At 45.9% G+C, this 17,402-nt stretch overlaps 1 protein-coding gene across 12 annotated transcripts in view; it reads right to left on the reverse strand.

Moving 5' to 3' along the window:
- Window positions 1–1,003: 1,003 nt before the first annotated feature.
- Window positions 1,004–17,402, reverse strand: part of GATAD2A (GATA zinc finger domain containing 2A) — a 63,352-nt gene continuing 46,953 nt past the window's right edge. For 8 of the 12 annotated variants that reach the window (XM_083811104.1, XM_083811108.1, XM_083811109.1 and 5 more), the window contains 9 exons: window positions 14,395–14,524; window positions 13,768–13,899; window positions 12,214–12,303; window positions 9,963–10,094; window positions 8,664–8,831; window positions 7,685–7,964; window positions 6,510–6,799; window positions 5,460–5,643; window positions 1,004–4,546 (listed from right to left, as the gene is read on the reverse strand). In XM_083811104.1, coding sequence (XP_083667230.1) covers window positions 4,416–4,546; window positions 5,460–5,643; window positions 6,510–6,799; window positions 7,685–7,964; window positions 8,664–8,831; window positions 9,963–10,094; window positions 12,214–12,303; window positions 13,768–13,899; window positions 14,395–14,524 — 1,537 coding nt within the window. In that variant the 3' untranslated portion in view covers window positions 1,004–4,415. The remainder of the gene's footprint in view (window positions 4,547–5,459; window positions 5,644–6,509; window positions 6,800–7,684; window positions 7,965–8,663; window positions 8,832–9,962; window positions 10,095–12,213; window positions 12,304–13,767; window positions 13,900–14,394; window positions 14,525–17,402) is intronic. The other 4 variants (XM_083811105.1, XM_083811106.1, XM_083811107.1 and 1 more) reach the window with 2 other exon arrangements.

Genomic DNA, 17,402 nt, shown 5'->3' on the forward strand with positions numbered 1-17,402 from the left:
CGGCAACCCACCCGAAAGAAGAGGCGGACACGAGCGTTTGTCCATTTGTTTATTGTCATTCAAATACTAAAAATCCCTCACAATACAACGTACAGTTATCGAGTTCAGATTCTTCCTCCATTGAGACTGACTATCAGGTTTTAGTGGGATTTTTTTTTTTTTTTAAGTTTTCATTTTATTATCAAAGATTTAGAGTCACAATAAATACGAGTGACAAAAACATACCCTGCGCTGGCGTAACGTTACTCTGTTACACTCCTTTGTTAGATGATTATAAATTCTTTTCTTTTCTTATTTTTCTTTTTTTAAAAAAAGCACAATGCAAGTTATTTCCCTAAATGCAATATACAGCGTAACTCTGCCTTAAGCAGACAAACACTACTGCGGTTCCTTGAGGTCTTTTTGCATTATATATATATATTTATATATTTATATATTTTATTATTAAAAAAAATGCCTTCTGTGCCCCCTCCTTCCAAAAGGAGAAAGTGACAAATGAGCCAAATAGGGTTTCTGGTAAGACCTGCCTAAGCCTTCTCTGTTCTGCTCACTTCTACAGCCTAAGTCCCCCATTTTCAATTCTTAACTGTACTTTGGTAATTTTTTTTTTCTTCTTAGTAAGCAAAAAATGTGATAATTAGGTCTGACAATTCAGATGAATGGTTCCTAAAATGATGATAAAAAAACACCTATAGAAAAAAAAAAACACGACCACCTATCCGGAATTTAAGATTAACCAAAATCTTCCTCGGTATCACAGCTGGAATGCCATTTACAGGAATCCCAAGTACAAAAATCAGCAGAGTCACCCTTTACACGAACTGGAAAAGCTGTCCGAGTCGGCTGCACTACAAAAATAAATCAACCAGGCCACTCGTCGTGTTTCTGAGCGGAGCTCTGCCACCTAGCCAGCGCTCAGAAATCCAACAGATAATAAATTAGGTTATATATATAAAAAAAAAAAATTAAAAAACCACACAGCTCCCACATCGCAACACTGGTTCAAATGAAAATCAGGGGTTTATTTCACAAGTTGCTAAAATCTAAGTACAATAGTCATTTCTCATTATTACTGTATTATAAAATCTTGTAGTTGCAACGTCTCAAAGAAAGGTTATATGGCTTGCAAGAACCAACGCTGCTCTAACCCTCTCCCCAGGAGAGGGGGGAAGCAAGCAGCATCTGAGCAATGTCAAACCAGCTCATGCAGCAGTTTTGCAGCGAAGCAGTGGAGGGTCGGGGAAGCAGGAGCCGGGGCGCGCTGCCGCCTGTTCCGCCCGAACGCCGCCGCCGTACACGCAGGCCGTCGAGCAGCACGGTCGGTCTCTTGTTCTGAGGGAGCTTTAAGTAAAACGGTGTTTTCCAGGAGCGGGCTGGTGACGCGGCTTTTCTTCGAGAGCCCGCACGCTGCGCGGGCAGCTCTGCAGAGGAACGAGTAGCCCTTAGGGTGGCGGGAATCCCAGACGTGACAGCAGTACAAAGAAACCAAGGGTTTGTTCTTTAAAGTGTCTCAACTCCCCTCCTCCACCATTCCCAAACAATTCAACCTTCAGGCCATAACACCATTATTTTGAATATTCAATCTAATTGAGCTTTCCTTTTTTTTTTTCCTTTCCTTTCCTTTTTTATTTTTATTTTTTCCCCTCAGGAAGGGTAACATACAGATGGGGAAGAGGAGAAGATCTGGAAAGACTGCAGCAAGTGTTTTAACAACTACCTAAACCTAGCATGATACCTTAACTAGCCCGGTTAAACACTACTCAACTGAATACGCAATTCTGACTATAAAGGAAGAAGCAACTCTTCTGGCATTTAACACATGAATACCACTCAAGTCTTCCCGGTGTACTTATCTAGAACTTTGCAGAAACACATATGCAATAAATATTTACTCTACGTTACCTGCAACACTCCAAGAACCACAGATTAAAAACGATGTCAAAACTGGTCTGGATCCCAACGGCCTAATATCCGGGTAATGTTTTCTGCTCGCTTTGAAAGCCTTTGAAACAATTCTGCCCCGATGCATAAAATAGGACCTGGGGGGCTTTGTAGTCTGTTATGTGGAAGCTAATTGCGGTCTAGCACTGCTGAGGGAGCAACGTTTGTAAGACCGTATGTGCAGGCTCGTTTTTGTTTTCAGTTCTGTACCTTACCCCAAGTCTCTCTCATCATTTTAAGACCAATTTCCAGCCTCCCCTCTTTCAGCCACTGTACTGAAATTCCGATTTACACGCTGCTGCGCTGAACTGGCAGTATCCAAACAGGTTTTGACATACCTTTTAAAACAGGCTCTTTTAATACTTCCGCCCCTCTTTCCATTCCCCCTTTTCCAGCATCAGCGTCAGCTGAAGCTACACCCCAACACCGGAAAAAAAACCCAAAACTAAGAAATTTCCCAGCCTTCCCCAAAAGGCATTTGAATTTTACTTTGAGAAGTTTTGATTTTTCTTTTGAAACAAATGCACTCTTCCCAGGTCATTGAACAGTACTGGACATCTGTAGCAGTGATGAGATAACGCAGCCATTTGTCAGAAGAGAGAAAAAAAAAAAACAAGGAAACTCCACACGTGTAAGGAACTGAAACAATTTCGTTAATATTTCAAAGTGCAAAAATAAAATGCACTCAATTTCTCTCTCCACATCTCCCAGTCCAAAATATCTTGGAATGAAAAGAAAAATTAAAAACCCAAAACAATTCCTCTCATCCCCGATTAGCTCTTAATATACATTTGTAAAACAAACCAAAAAAAAAGAAGTCAAATTGAAATTCTAGGGCTTTATACAGCAACAAATACCATTTTGCAAAACTAGGCCTTCTAGACTACCGAACAGTTTCCAAAGTATCTAATATTGATATTCACACAACAGAACAGGGGCTAAAATGAATGAGTTTTCGTTTTCACTATGCAATAGTTAGATCCGAAGAGGGACAACCCTACACAGTTATCGGTTTAGTTCGATCTAACGGCAACTGCTAAGAAAATAGATTCAGCATAGAGACTGAGTAGTACCCCCTCCCCCCTTTTCTTTTATATATAGATATATAGATATATATATAATTTTGCAAATAATTCTCATCAGCACTACTTCTAGTACTGATATGCAACATAAGTAGTAAGGCATGTATTTCTGCCGCTTAAATTCAACTTTAATTTGGGAGAAGCACAGGGAAGAAGGAGAGAGGATGACGAGAAGAGAAACAACTGGACCTGATGGATTTGGGCTGAAACCTGTGGAATCCCCGACACGTATTAAAACCACGTAGAAACCTGTCCTTAAAGCAGGGTTACCTAAAGCTCTATCAAAAATGAAATACTGCGGTGACGGACAGAAGAGCATGCTTGGTACGCCTGGAAGAACGGAACTCGGGAGGGATCGGGCGGTCCTGCCCCACGCGTGCCCGGCCACCAAGCACGACCAGGAGCGACGGCCACCGGAGGATGGAGCCCGCTGCCTGACCGCGGCCTCCCGCTCCTCCGCGCCCTCCGCTCGCCCCTTCTGATTGCGTGCAGCTTCCGGAATTCCTAGTTGTTGTTTTTTTTTTTTTTTTGAGTAAAATTGCTCAAAACGATAAACCTCTCCAAAATGAAAATAATCAAAAAACAGTTTCGCTTTTAAGTCTCTGGGAACATATGAAAGGCCCAACTGCTCTTCGCTGAATTAGAAAGACTGAACAAAGGTGTTTGTCTATTCAGTAAATTAGATTTTAGGCTACCAACAGTTCAAAGTCTATTCAAAACAGAATCCAACAAAAGTGAGAGACTCCTGCACTGGTTCCCACCTACCAGACAAGTTTTGGTGGTAGCCAGTCCCTTAGAAAAAACATACTCAACTGGAATTTGAGTTTGCACTTATTTATCATTAGCTCATCATTAAAACATTATAATCTGTAGACTGCCTTCCTGGCTGGAGGAGGGGCAGGGAAGAAAAGCAAACATGAACTCGGCTCACTAAATGCGTCTGCAAGATCGGGTTGAAATTCCTCTCTCCTTGAGCTGACATCCATGCTTGACGGCGAACGAACACCGCGTTCGTGGTGAATGGGTAGTTATTAATAAAAGAAACCAAAGGCAGAGAGTCATTTAGTCCTCCTTTTGTGCTGGTGACAAAAAAATCCAAACTAAATACATAAAGCCAAAAAAAAAAAAAAAGAATTCTTCCCCTTCCCTGACAGCCTTCATCATCAGTCAATCACAAGAATCTGATAACCAAATGAGCTCAAGTCTTTCCCACCCACGTGGTGTCATTTTCTCTTAGCAGGGACAGCAGCACTCGATGGGATGAGGAGTGGTCTTCTTGCATCCTACAAAGCCTGGGGCATATCCAGCTGGGATTAAAGCAGATTCCACTGTCATGTGGTATAAAAAGGATGGCAGAAACAGGAAAGTCTTCCTCTTGGGTATTCCTCTGCATTACTTCCACGTGGCGGACTGTGGGATGGACCGTGGGGGAATCATATCCAGGAGATATTCACGCTGGCGGTCTACTGCTGAAGACGACTTGTGCACAGCTAAACTAGGATTAACAAAAGGTAAAGCCCCACCTGAGGAGATACAAAAAAGAAGAACGAGTGTCACAGTATGGCAAAAGCAGGAGACGAAGCAGTGACAAAAAAGCACTACTCACATTTCACCCACATGAAAACAGATAAGCTAAGTAAGCATGAGTCACTATTGGCCACGGAAGGTCAGACACCTTCAGAAAATGAAAATTTCCCAAATCATCTAAGCAAACAGGAGCAAGATTTTGTACCAGAAATGAAGACTTGAGCAGACTAGGGCTCTCTGCAATGAAATTATGCTTGCGTGATAAATTAAGATGTCAAGAGAAAAAAAAATCCATTCAATATCGGGCAAGAAAGTAGATCACAAAAGAGCTAGTTGCTACGGAGCTTCCTTCCTAGAGATCCTGATGATCACGTAAGAAAACAAGTGGCTCTTCTCAAGTCAGCTTCTTAACATACAGAAAAGATTAAATTAGACTTTAACATTTCAATTTGTTCAAAGCAACAACTTTAGTTGTTTCCAAACCTTAGGAATGCTGGGAATATGTACTGTAACCTTACCTAAAGCAAAAATATTCATTTATTGTATGTGGCTTTCAGCAAAGAGTAATAAACACAGTCAGAATTAAACGACTGAATTCAACTCCTGCAGCGTGGTTCTGACTGTGCATATGGAGTCAATGATAAACAGTCTGATATTACATTTATTTAGCCTATTTACAACCCTGTAAAGCAGCACTTTCTATTAGGTAGCACTCGACTGCCTCTTTCGAGGAGCACAAACCATACCAAAAGCAAGTGCCAACAACCACACGGAGAACAGAGCCGTGAAATCACCAGGCCTTCATGCAGGAAGTGTCAAAGAGAAAGCATCCTTACCCAAAGAACTATGATTGTTGGACAGAGTGCAGCTAGTAAGTAGAAAGAAAAGAAACTTTAGAAAAAAATCTACCTGTATTGATGGGAGTCTTCTTCCAGGCGGCAGCGCTGCCCTTGCTGACAGGTCTCTCAGCATGCTTACCTGGCCTACTCCCAAGTGCTGCTGCAGACGATGCATTCTGCAACTTGGGTGACTGGCTAAATGCATGCAACACTCCCCGTGGAGCTCCAGGGCCTCGAGACATCTGGCTAGAAGTCTGGCAAGAGAGCAGATGGTAAGACAGGCACAGCACGTGTCTCTCCTTCAAAGACAAAAGCTCTGACCAATATTTACTGCCTATTTTTCTCTCTCATTTCTTGGCTTCTTCTGCCAAACCCAGAATGTGTTACTAGTTGCAGGGCTTAAAACTTACAAGTCATCTCTAGATAAGAATAAGAATCAGCTTTGTGCTTCTGAAAGCACCTGTAAGAACGTGGAATTATAATCAAATGCAAAGCAGCAACAAAAACGTGCTGTGTAAGCACCTCCATACACCAGAAACGCTCCACTTCCCTGACCTAAATAATCAGTACCTTGATTATTTCAACTCAAGGCAGCACTTAAGCAGTTTCCATCTTCTCTCAACTGAAAGGTTTTACAGGGTGTATGAGATCCAGTCTCCGTCATAGATGATCGTTGCCCATTACCTTGAAACTTCACAAGCAACATTACGTGCTCCTGGCTCACAACCAGACTCTTTTTTTCCTACCTGAGGTAAATTTATTCCTGGGTATTTGGCATCGGAGCAAGTTTTTTCATTTGGTACATCCTAAAAAAAGTTGAGGAACAGACTTTGCAGCATGTGAACTCAACACCCCAGGATAATTACGATGACTCTTCAGAAAAACATTACCTCTGTTCTTCACGTAGAGAAAATAAATTACGCATCAAGTCCCTGTATGACAGAATAGGGCTTTAACCAGCCCAGTTTTAACCTTACACCCAAGCACACGCTGCGGAGCTCAAATAAAACAGGTTCATGCACAAGCTCCATGCCTGCACACTGAACACCAGCGCACGTGGAGCCACGGGACCCCTGCCCCATCGCCACCACGATGGGGCTGCTTGCAGACAGAGCCTCACCTGCTTGAGCGAGTGGTGCTGCACTATGGGGTCTGACTTGGTCTGTACGGGAGACGCAGTCTGTTGCAGTATCCTCTGCTCAATCTCCTGCTCTTGCTGCAGCGCTTTTACGAAGGCAGCCTTCAGTCGGTTAGTGTGCTCAGCTTTCAAGGCCTTTTTCTGATTTGATGTCATACAGGTTTCACACATAATGGTTCCATTCTTCTCCTCCCTCCAACGGCAGGTGAAGTCAGTCTTACACTGAGCACACATGTAGGGCTCGCGAGATGATACGGGAACTGAAACTTTACCTGCAGAAACACAGCCAGGTTAGTCCTGCTCATCTTTGGCTTTGACAAATGAATTACGTTTAACAACCCTCAAGAATATTCCAGCATAAAAAATATAAAAAAATAAAAACAACCCTCCCACCCTTAACTCTCCTCATTCTAAAGCCTTTTTCATTACTAAATGTCCTTTAAACTCTGTTAGTGCGTGCACTTGCACCCAGCAGGTATTTATTTCCTCACCCTTCTCAAATCACTTCAAATGCCACAAACGAGCATTGTTACTACGGCAAGTGCTGCCACAAAGGTGATTTCTAAAAAACGGTGAATATGGTAAGAGATGTGACACTACTTGTAAAGGCAAAATCTGCTCAACTATTTACTTCATAGATACAGTATAGCTGATTAACTAGAAAGGAGGTCTGGAATCCAGAAGGTAAGAAGTCAATCTTCAGTCAACTACATTTCTCCTCTTGCCTTCTACATGAACTTGGCAACAGAGCTGATTTTCATGTGTTTGGAGGCGGTTTCCCCAGGTTATCCGTCCATATCAACCTCATTTCTCCCTAGGAACATCCTTAAAAGATAACTGCTGAAAACAATGTTCAGAGAGAATTCTGTGGTGATGGACACACAAGTGAGTGATAGGAAATCAGCTGTCCTTGGTGTATTTTAGAGAAATCTTTACAAATGGTGTCTAGCCTGTGAGAAATCGTTGTGAAATCCTGGAATTTCACAGTTAAATAAAGCAATTTGACAACTGTTAACAGAAGTTAATCCCATATTAGTCAGTCTATGGAAATTTAATCCAGGAAAGCCTAACACTCTTCGCTGCTTGCTGTTTTGATAAAGTCCAAATGGAAAAGGTTCTCTCCTCACCTTTGAGGCACATTTCTAACGCCATCTCACCTTGAGTTTCCAGCAAATTCTGCACAACTTCTTCCAACCCAACTAAGTAAATAAATTCGTTATTAGCTGCACTCGGCAGGAAGTTCATCTCTGGCGCAGGCGGCTTGGGAGGAGGGATCTCCAGCAGCGTCTTCTCCAGCTGCTTCCGCAAGGCGAGCTTGGCGGCGGCTTGCCGGCTGGCTGGCGAGTCGTTGGAGTTGACGATAGAAGCAGCGCTGGTCGTAGTAGCGTTCGCCTGAGCAGACGTCACAGTTGTACCTTTGATTGAAGTCGGAGAGGCCTGGGAAGAAACAGGACACGGCTTAGAGACAAGGGGCCAAATGGTTCAGGGCTCCATCGCTCCACCGAGGTGGCCCAAGGGAGGGTAACTGGGGTTTGCTTTAGGGCTGCGCGGGGCTGCCGGGGTGTGCGATGGGAGGCAGGGTGCCTGGGAGCCACCTGCCCCTAAAGCTGATCTCTGCAGGTGATGAAACAGGTCGCAACATTTATGTTTATAGCAATATTGTACCTCCTATCTTTACCTACGCTGTTTGTATGCCAGTATCTGAGTTAGAAGCAAAGTTGCTCCTTTATTATCTCCCGGTGTTTCAAAACAGAAGCACTAGCCCATTTTGAGCTCCGTTTATTACTAGAACACTGTTTACACTTCTACAGAGGAAAAAACCCTTCTAATGGACAGCTTCATGTTGAAATACCCAATGCAAAATGAAGCATGACATTCAGTTCACTGAAAAATGTATTTCTTCCCAATAATCTGTAATGGTTTTCTTCATTCCTACGTACGGGAGGCGAATGCGACCAGAGAATGGGAAGAAAACGGAGCAAGACAGCTGTAGTAATAAGCACCTGCACCCATTAGATGATAGCAGGCTGGGCTAATTAGATGCAGTAACTGGACGGTCAGTAATCACAACTGTTCCAGCTCTGTTTCTCTGGGGTTAAAGTTAAGTTTGGCACAAAGTACGTTATAAAAACTCACCTGCGGGATATTGACAAGCAGGCTGGTATTGGGAACGTTGGCGACACGGATCAGACCCTGCTGGATAATTCTCTGCCCCTGAATTTGTACGCTGGGGACCGATGCCCGTGGCGCCAGCAGCAGCGGAGGTGGCCCCGTGCTGGAGTGCTGTCGGATGTTGTGGATTTGCTGGGAAGACACAGAAATGGGCTGATGCAATGGTGCCATGAACGATGGGGAGGATTAGACAGCGGGAAATAAGTGGTGGGAGTCAAATGGGATGACATGATCCAGTGGAAAATGAGGCAAGGCAGGGAACGCAAAGAAAGCGTGACGATTAACATTTGTGTCGAAGTGCGATGTTTTTCCCTTTCCCTCCGTCAAAATGAAACAAGAAGAACACAGCATCAAAAGAGATGCTCGTACGTGAGGGCCAAAAGAGCTGTGCCAAAAATCCAAGTTTCCAAGTCAAATTTCTTTCATTTCAAAAGTGCAGTTGTTAAGCCTGTTTCATTTTAAAGGCATTAGGAAAGCTATTTCTCAGAATGAGGTTCTCTCCATAATCAGAACAGAAAGAAAATGAAATACCAAATGCTCTACCTTCCTCTTTAGTGCTGGCTATGCAATAGATAAAAGTAGACCTTTCACTGCAAAATAAATCCTCATTTAACAAGGAAATATACTTTTTCTTGGTCCTCCACAGAAGCCATAGTTCTAGAAGACCATATCAAATTGAACATTGCTTTCCTACTCCTCTAGTGACACCGCTGTTTTCTGTTACAGGTGATAAAGACCCTGCGAAGCGGCACTTTCAGATTTCCAGTTGACTATCTCATTTCAGCAGCTCTTATTCAATCTGAAGACAGACACAATGAGGGAAAAAAAGTGAGTTTTAGCACTTGAAAAGGTGAAATTGATATGACAGAAAGAATAATGTTAAAAAAAAGGAAGAGTAAGGGACTGTGTTTCATTTCCTCTGCTCTCGTAAGCAGCAGGTGAAGCTGGAAGCCCCTAAGTTAGCTTTCACAATAAAGGCACACAAAATTCTCTGGTGCAGCTGAGGGAGGAAGCTATGCAGGTGAGGCAGCATCCCACATCGCCAAGGGATTTTCTCATGGTTCACTGCAAGTGTTATGGGACAGCACAGAAGCATGAGCTACAACGATGTAGAATCTTTCAGTGGCAATATCTCTAATCATATCAAGAAATTCCAGCAAAAACTTCGCAAGATCCCTCCAGACAAGGAGAAGGATAATTAAGAAAATAGTTAATAAAGATGCATTCCAGAAAAACAGAGTAGGTCCACCATGAAGCAAATACCTGCGCTCCTCTGACAAGAGGTGGCATTACTATCTGTGTGTTTTGCTGGGTTCCTAGTTTTGAAGAAGTCTGCTGCCCACCACGGACCAACGGAGGAGGAATAACAGTGCCCGGTATACGTGTAGAAGAGGTCTGCAAAACAGAGGACATTTTAGTTGCATTTTTTCATCCTGGTGCATTTATATGCACGCTCTCTTCCGTCGCTTAGCGTGCCAATAAAGCACTATCTGAAATCTTACGCAGCAATACAGACATAGGTAAGGACACGATGGTAGTCAGGCTGCGTGCTCGGGAATTGTTCTCTCACATCCTGCACAGAATTCAAAAGGTAAAGCGCAGCCCTCAACAACATTTTCTTCTGCCACCCCCACAAAATTCAATAGCTCCAGCACTGCTGTACTGAAAGACACCAAAGAGGCATGCCATAACAGGAGCATGAAGCATGGGGTGAACACGAGCAGCTTTCCTCTCTGGCTGATGTGATGAATGCAACATCTGTCTGGAGCATCAGGATTGCAAAGACTGTAGGGACAAGAGATGGCCAGGCTGGCTTCAGTGCAGCTAGTGTTCCACGGCAAGCAAACAAAACCAAGCAAACAACAAACAAAAACTTCGTTTTTTTTTTGTGGGGAGGAAGAGAACAGGGAAATACACACGGCTGGCTTCAAGGAGAAGCACGGGCAGACAGAAGCTGGAGATGCAGGAACCTGGGAAGGCGAGCAGACTGGGCGTGTGCATGTGTGCAGGAAGGAAAGAGGAGGCAGGAAAGGGAGAAAAGCGTTAAAAAAAAAAATATGAAAAAGAAAAGGAGTCAAGCGAAAGGGGTTTGAAACACTGCCGCCCTTGTTTTTGGGGCTGCAGACTGCATCAAACCCTGAAAGTTTCTCATAACGCAATAAAAGGTGACACAGCTCCATGCACCATTTACATTCCTGCAGACCGCTAGGGCTGAGCAGCCTCGCCAGAGAGGCACTGCTCAAAGAGCACCGAACCTCTCCGTCCTGTTCATGTGGCTTTGCACAGCTTGCCACTTCCCTTACTCCAGCCCCAAACTGACCGTCACCCACGAATTAAGACTTCTGAAAACACTGAGGCTCCCACTTTCATGAGTTATGTGCGCGCACACATGCATATTTAGGCACGGGGGGAGCTTGATCCCCTTCTGTTACGCCTTTCAACTGAAGACCAAATGTTACCTCAACTCCTACACGCAGGAATTAATAGAGTTTTCACAGTCAAGCCAAAGCAGACGGAGGTTAGGTTAATTTGCCCAAACGCCACGAATTAGACAGAATAACTGGAATTCTGGATTATTGGCTCCCAGCTCTCCGCTCTGCCAAACGGCACAGACGAGCGGAGTTTCACTGCCTGTTCGCTGCAGATTTAACTTGTGGTCCAGTTCCTCTGAAAGTGCTGTCTTCAGTGAAGGCAACTCGCCTCAAGGAAGAGATTACTCAAACTGACAGATTGCTGTAAGTTTTGGGAATGTTTCCTAAATGGAGAGCAAATTTACCCCAACCCTCAGGTAGAGCATGCTCGGGGTTTTTCACATGAGCTGGCATTTTCCAAATTAAAGCATTATGTGCTGAAACCGTTCTGAAATTTGTTGCAAATCAGGCCAAGGTAAATAACCAGAAATGTCTCAAATCCAAAAGCGAAACAAGATACTAGACTCGAGAGGCAGATTAGGCTGACAGATGTCAATCCCCTCTGCTTTTTTTTTTCCCCTCCCCAAGGCCTTCCAGCATTACACTTAATTTAGCCTGAACCAAGACCTTTCTTACCATCGTGTGCCATTCAGCCACAGAGCCAAAAAAGAAAACCTTACTGCTCACTCAGTTCTTACAGCTAATCACACTGAGGACACGGCTGGGTATCTGGAGGGTTTGACAACAGGTTGCCACAGCATTTCTAGGACAGGACTCTATGGCAGCCTCATTTGCCAAAGGTCATTAGCACCGGTAACCTGTGTGTATGTCACAGCAGAGCGGATGAGGCCCTTTGGGATGCTCAGCCACTGAAAAACGAGCTCTCGAGAGTCACCCGTGTGTGACATCCTACCTCTGTCTCCCACCCCAATCATTCTTAAAAAAAAGCTTAGAGTGGGGTTGGCGGGAGTTAGCACCGGATCTGTTTAGGGAGAAAATCCACCCGGATGCAAGTCGTCAAGGTGCTGGGGCTGCCTCTCCTGCACTGCGCACCCTTCTCCGCTCCGGGCCCTAGACGTGGCAGCCTGGCCCTTCCCACTGACCTGCAGGGACGGCTTGCCAGCAGGAACACTCTGCGTGCCCCGCACCAAGGGCGGAGGGGTGGCCACAGCACTCCCAGAGGAACCAGCAGGCTGGAAGAGGAAAAAACCAGAAAGAAAGCAGAGGAGTGTAAGGGTGTAAAGCAGAATCACAGAAGCTAAGGGAATAAAAGCGTTTACCTCCTTGCGCCTTAGTAAGAGAATCTTCAAGGCTTGTGGTTTTCCCCCTCCCCCAGCCCTTTCTTCCTCTGAGCACCTCAACATGCGTATTTAAATGAAGAAGTTATTAGGCAAGTATAGATAAGATTATACCAGAAAAAAAAAAGAAAAGAGCCTCCACACCAAAAGCACAGCAACGTAGAAATCTATTTTAGTAGTCTCGGTTTGCAGCCTGCTTCAGCCTTATTCACCGTTACTGCTGGTCTCAACAAATTCGGTTCAAGCATAACATAAAGTGAAAAAAGTTAGGGAAAAAGACTTCAGATACTAAGTTTATAACATGCCATTTCGCCCTACTTAGGTCAAACATCCAGAGTTCATCGCTCAGCAGCGAATTGCGCGATGTGGGTACTTGTCGCATTGGTTTTAATTCCATCTACTGAGGCACTCAGACGTCCAGGAGACAGACACCCATAAAACAACCCAAACCAGCCGACAGAGAGGTGTTAATATCCATCTGCAGCACGAAGCACACTTAAACCTACACAGTGCCCTCCCAACACAAAACCCACCAAGTCAGCATCACACGGGCTGTAAAATAAAATAGTTCAGTTGCCATTGTTACAGGTGCTCAAGTCACTCGGCGCCTCGCGTGGGGTGTTTGCACGCCCCCTCTGCTCCTCTCCTGCCTGCCTCCACCTCTACCCCTCGGTGGCAGCGTGAACAGCACATGCAGAAGGCAGCTCCTCTGACAAAAAAAATAGATTTTTTTGCTGGGTTTGTTTCCAACGAAAACAGTCCTCCCAGCACTTTGGAAAGCAAATGTGTGATACGAGGGGCGGGGAGGAAGGGAAGGGGGCCAGGGTGGGAGGGCTGAGCCTCTCCTTTTAGGCCGCCTGGGTTTCTTGACATAACTACAGGCTGGCTGCACCCGGTAGGAGCTGGAATCCAGATCTGTGCCACACAGCAGAGCTCGGCCCTCGGTCACAGCTCCCAGCGGTGGAGATGGAAATGCTTCAACAGACGTGCTGACAGGTGAAGTTATGTACGAGAATCTCCTCCAAATGCACGCTCGTGCCAGCTATCTCTACGCCGGACAGTGCTTAGTAATTTGGAGTGCATTCCACTCAAAAACGTCCGAGTTTACTAAAAAGATGTTCAGCTTTTGCATATGGTTGACAGGAAAACTGTCTAGTCTTTTGGTCTTGGCCACACCAAAAAAAGAAGGAATGGTTAATGGGATACACCACTACAAACTTCAGGAAGGTTTTATGAGAAGCGAGACATGCTTTATTTGAGAACTCTCTTCTGTTCTACAGGTTATGGCAGCTGCCACAGTTACTTAATTTTTTCCTCCACTCTAGAAGACAAGACACGTATCCGTAGGAAAATAAATACCTTCTGAGTAGTGGTCTCCTTCTGGATTTGACTTTGCCGTAGCTTTTTCAATAAAACAAGTTTTGCTTCTTCTAACCGTAACTCTTCTTTTAGTTGTTTGATCATCCTCTCACGTTCCTCAGGACTGCTTTTCTGCAGGGCCAGGTAAGGCAATCGAGGATGGGAGAAGAGGGAGGGGGGAGAGGGTAAAGACAGATACCATACAAGTTACGACAAGAACTTCCAGCATTATAATTGTCATGTATGTCTTAATATCACTGACATGCCTGCAATATGAAGACACAAACTGAGCACGGAAAAAAGAGAAGTCAGACAACAAATCTATGTTACGCCATGCTGAATAAGGGATATTATGCCCACAAAGACAAATTTCACTAAAAAAACAATTCCTAAAAAAGCATACTTTAGAAGCATGTAAAAAATAAGCCAATAAAGATAAATAATAATGATAATAAAAGGCACACATCAGCCTTTAACAGCTCCAAGACTGCCAGCCTGCAAATCAATCTTCAGGAAACCAGGTATCTACCTGACCCTGTGACTGCAGGTGTCTCTGCAGGAACAAGAGGAATGTTTTCTTACATTTAGATGGCAAAACTTGAAGTGCGTCAAGACAAGCAGACTCACCATGAGCGCCTCCGTGTTGGTCTCTTTTAATGCTATTTTTGTTAAACCATTCATTCTAGGGCTAGAAGGTTCATTGTCCGATAACACTATAACGTCCGGTGAGGGGACTCTCTTTTCTCTCTTTATTTCACTGCAAATCAGAAGGAAAACACAGAGAATGAGTTAATGAAACTAACAAAAACGACCACTTCACACTGCATAGCATTATTTATGACCTCCTGATAGATTATTCCCAAATCTCTCAAAATTCCAAATAAACCCAGCACAGACGAGTTCCATCCATTTCTGTTCTCCTCCTAAATATGACACATTTTTGTACTGGTAAGCTTCACGAGGCAAAACGCGGCCACAACAGACAGGAAAAGGAGAATTCCCTCAAACCAGGAGCTTTTCCACCAGCCATTCCCTCCCTGCCAGAGGCAAGCCCTGCCAACCTTGGAGGGCGAAGGCTCTGCTTGCACGGGGAGGACCACCTACCCTCCCCTGGTCCAAAGCCACCAGGTCACTTAGCGCTTATTTAACGCGCTGCAAGGCAAAACCAGCCCCCCCTTCTCTTTTTCCCTTTCCTAGCGCAAGGGTTTTTACGTTGTGACCTTCCCCACCCGAGCTACTTGCCTGAATCCTGAGGAAACACGACTCAGCTCACACACCTTCACTTACCTAAGTTTGGGCACTTTATGGCATAGCCTTCTTCATCCATCAACACCGCTGAACTCTTTTGTTCAGCAGAAACCCCTAACGGTCTCAACACACACACACCTGCAAAGCTTTATCAAAAGCTCCTGAAACACGTCCAGACGGATGTCGCTTTTAACTTTTTATTTGGTTTTAGTGCTTTAGTGTGTGGACCTCACAGCTGAACTCCTGACAATCCATCACCTCCCAGCCCCACCACACTTGATTATCATACGAGAAGAGCTGTACTGGCTTCGGACACGCAGCAGGGTCCCTGTCCGAGGAAATTTTAAGTGGAAGTTGAAGGGAGGAGCAGAATACCTTCAATACCGGGATTTGGGATTTCAAACCGTAAAGCACAAGTGTTTCAGAGCAAGGTTTGTGGCACGTGAGAGCCGAGAGGTTTGGCAGGAGCGGTACGGAAACAGGACAGCACAGCCCTCTGCACCGCCCAGGAAACAATGACAGTGCTTGCAAAAGGTCTGACAGCAAGAATAGCAGGAGAACGTAACACATGGCATTGTTTTGTTTTTCTTGTAACCCAAAACCAGAAGTAGGAACAATAAAGTTTACACTGAGAACCTTCTAACTTGCAGCGAGTTATGCTTTAGAAGAAACGCATAAAGAGCTCGCATCAAGCAAGACTAAGCAAATATTTAAGCGTGGCTCGTACTGCTCAGTAACAAGAGATGCGGCACACAAGCTTTCTACTTTGAAATATCAGATGATTACTCCTCAGATCAAACAACAATTTCTGGACTTAACTGATACCCACAAAAACAAATAATTAAGTTAATCCTTATTATCCTTATTAATGATGCAAAGGGTATTCACACTAACATCACCAAAAAGCCGTGTATCCCCACAAGCCCTGTAAAACACACCTCCAGTAAACACTCATGGCACATCAAACAGTACTTTGGATAAAACAAAAACAGTTCAGAACACTGGAAAGAAAAAAAAAAGCAGCTTTTTAAATACAATTTCTATCTCGGTGAAACACAAGAGAAGGTAGAAGTGTCCTCTAGAGGGCACAGCGAGCCAGTAAACCCGAATCATTTTGAACTCTGAGGCGGTTTCAAAAGTAGCAGTGGCACAGGTGAAACATTTCCAGCTTTTTCCTGCATCTCCATGCACCAAACTGGTTCCCGTGGCTCTCGGCAGGGCCGTAACTGGCCCGGGCCCAGCTGCAGCCGGCACAGCAAGCTTCTCCTGGCAGTGGCGAGCGGGGACGGCACCGGGACGGGGATGGCACCGGCTCGGGGAGCCTCTCGCTGCTGAGCCCTTCTCAGACGACAGCTGGGGCTCAGTGTGAGCGAGGGGCTGGGATGGAACTGGAGCAGCGGCGCCCGCCTTCGCTGCTCCAGCTTTAAGGCTCAGTCCCTCAAGTGAAGCAGGAGTCACGCAGCAAGCCGAGACCCCCGTACGTGCGGGATTTGAGCGGATGGACGGCTCTGCACCCCAAATCGTGCCCGTCTCCAAACCCCAAGGGACCTTTCCGCATGCTCCCCGCTTTGACCAGCCCGCACGGAGGGAAGCTGCTGGATCGCAACGCAAACACAGCGCTGGAGGACTTCATTCTGCTGCAGACACGACACCAAGCGACGCTTTTTGGAGGCTCCTTGCACCCTCAGCCAAGAAGCAGTGACCGAGCCAGGGGTCTCCCCACGCCACTCATGTCACCGTGTCACCCGGGCCACTTGGCGACACCTCGCAGATGCCAACGTGGCCGCTCTGCTGTCGGGGCTGTCAACTACGGACCTATTTTTATTTTTTATTTATTTATTTTACAAACAACCCCCTGCCTCGGTGGGGCTGGCGCTCAGCCCAGCTCGTGGGGAGGCCCCGGCCTCGCCGTGCTCCCCGCCGCGGGGTCCGAACCCGCTCCGGGGGCACCCAGCACCCCCGGGACCCCCGGCGGGCGCCGCGGGCGGGCTCCGTCCTGCGGGGAGCGGGGCCACCGGCGGGTCACGTGAGGCGGCGGGCACGTGACCTGCCACGGCGAAAACCATGGCAACGGCCGGTCCCAGCCGGTGCTGCCCGGCCTTCATTTTGTGAGGTGAGGTCGGGCCTCAGGTGCCGGCAGAGAAAATGGAGCGGGTCCAGCCCGCGGGGCCACGGCGCGCCTCGGGGCCCGCTGCCCGCCCCGGGGCGCCCACGCCGAGGGTCACCTGGTGGTGTTCGAGGAGAGAAAAAAAAAAAAAAAAAAAAAGGGAGAAAACCACAAAATGAGCCCTGACAGAGTCACTCGCTTGCCGCACGGATCCCTCCTCGTTTTGCTTTCAGCGAGGGAGGCGATGGTTAAAGACGACGCTCGCCGGACCCCCGCGCCT

The sequence above is a fragment of the Anser anser genome (genome assembly GCF_964211835.1).
Source record: "Anser anser genome assembly, chromosome: 25".
Taxonomy (NCBI): Eukaryota; Metazoa; Chordata; class Aves; order Anseriformes; family Anatidae; genus Anser; species Anser anser.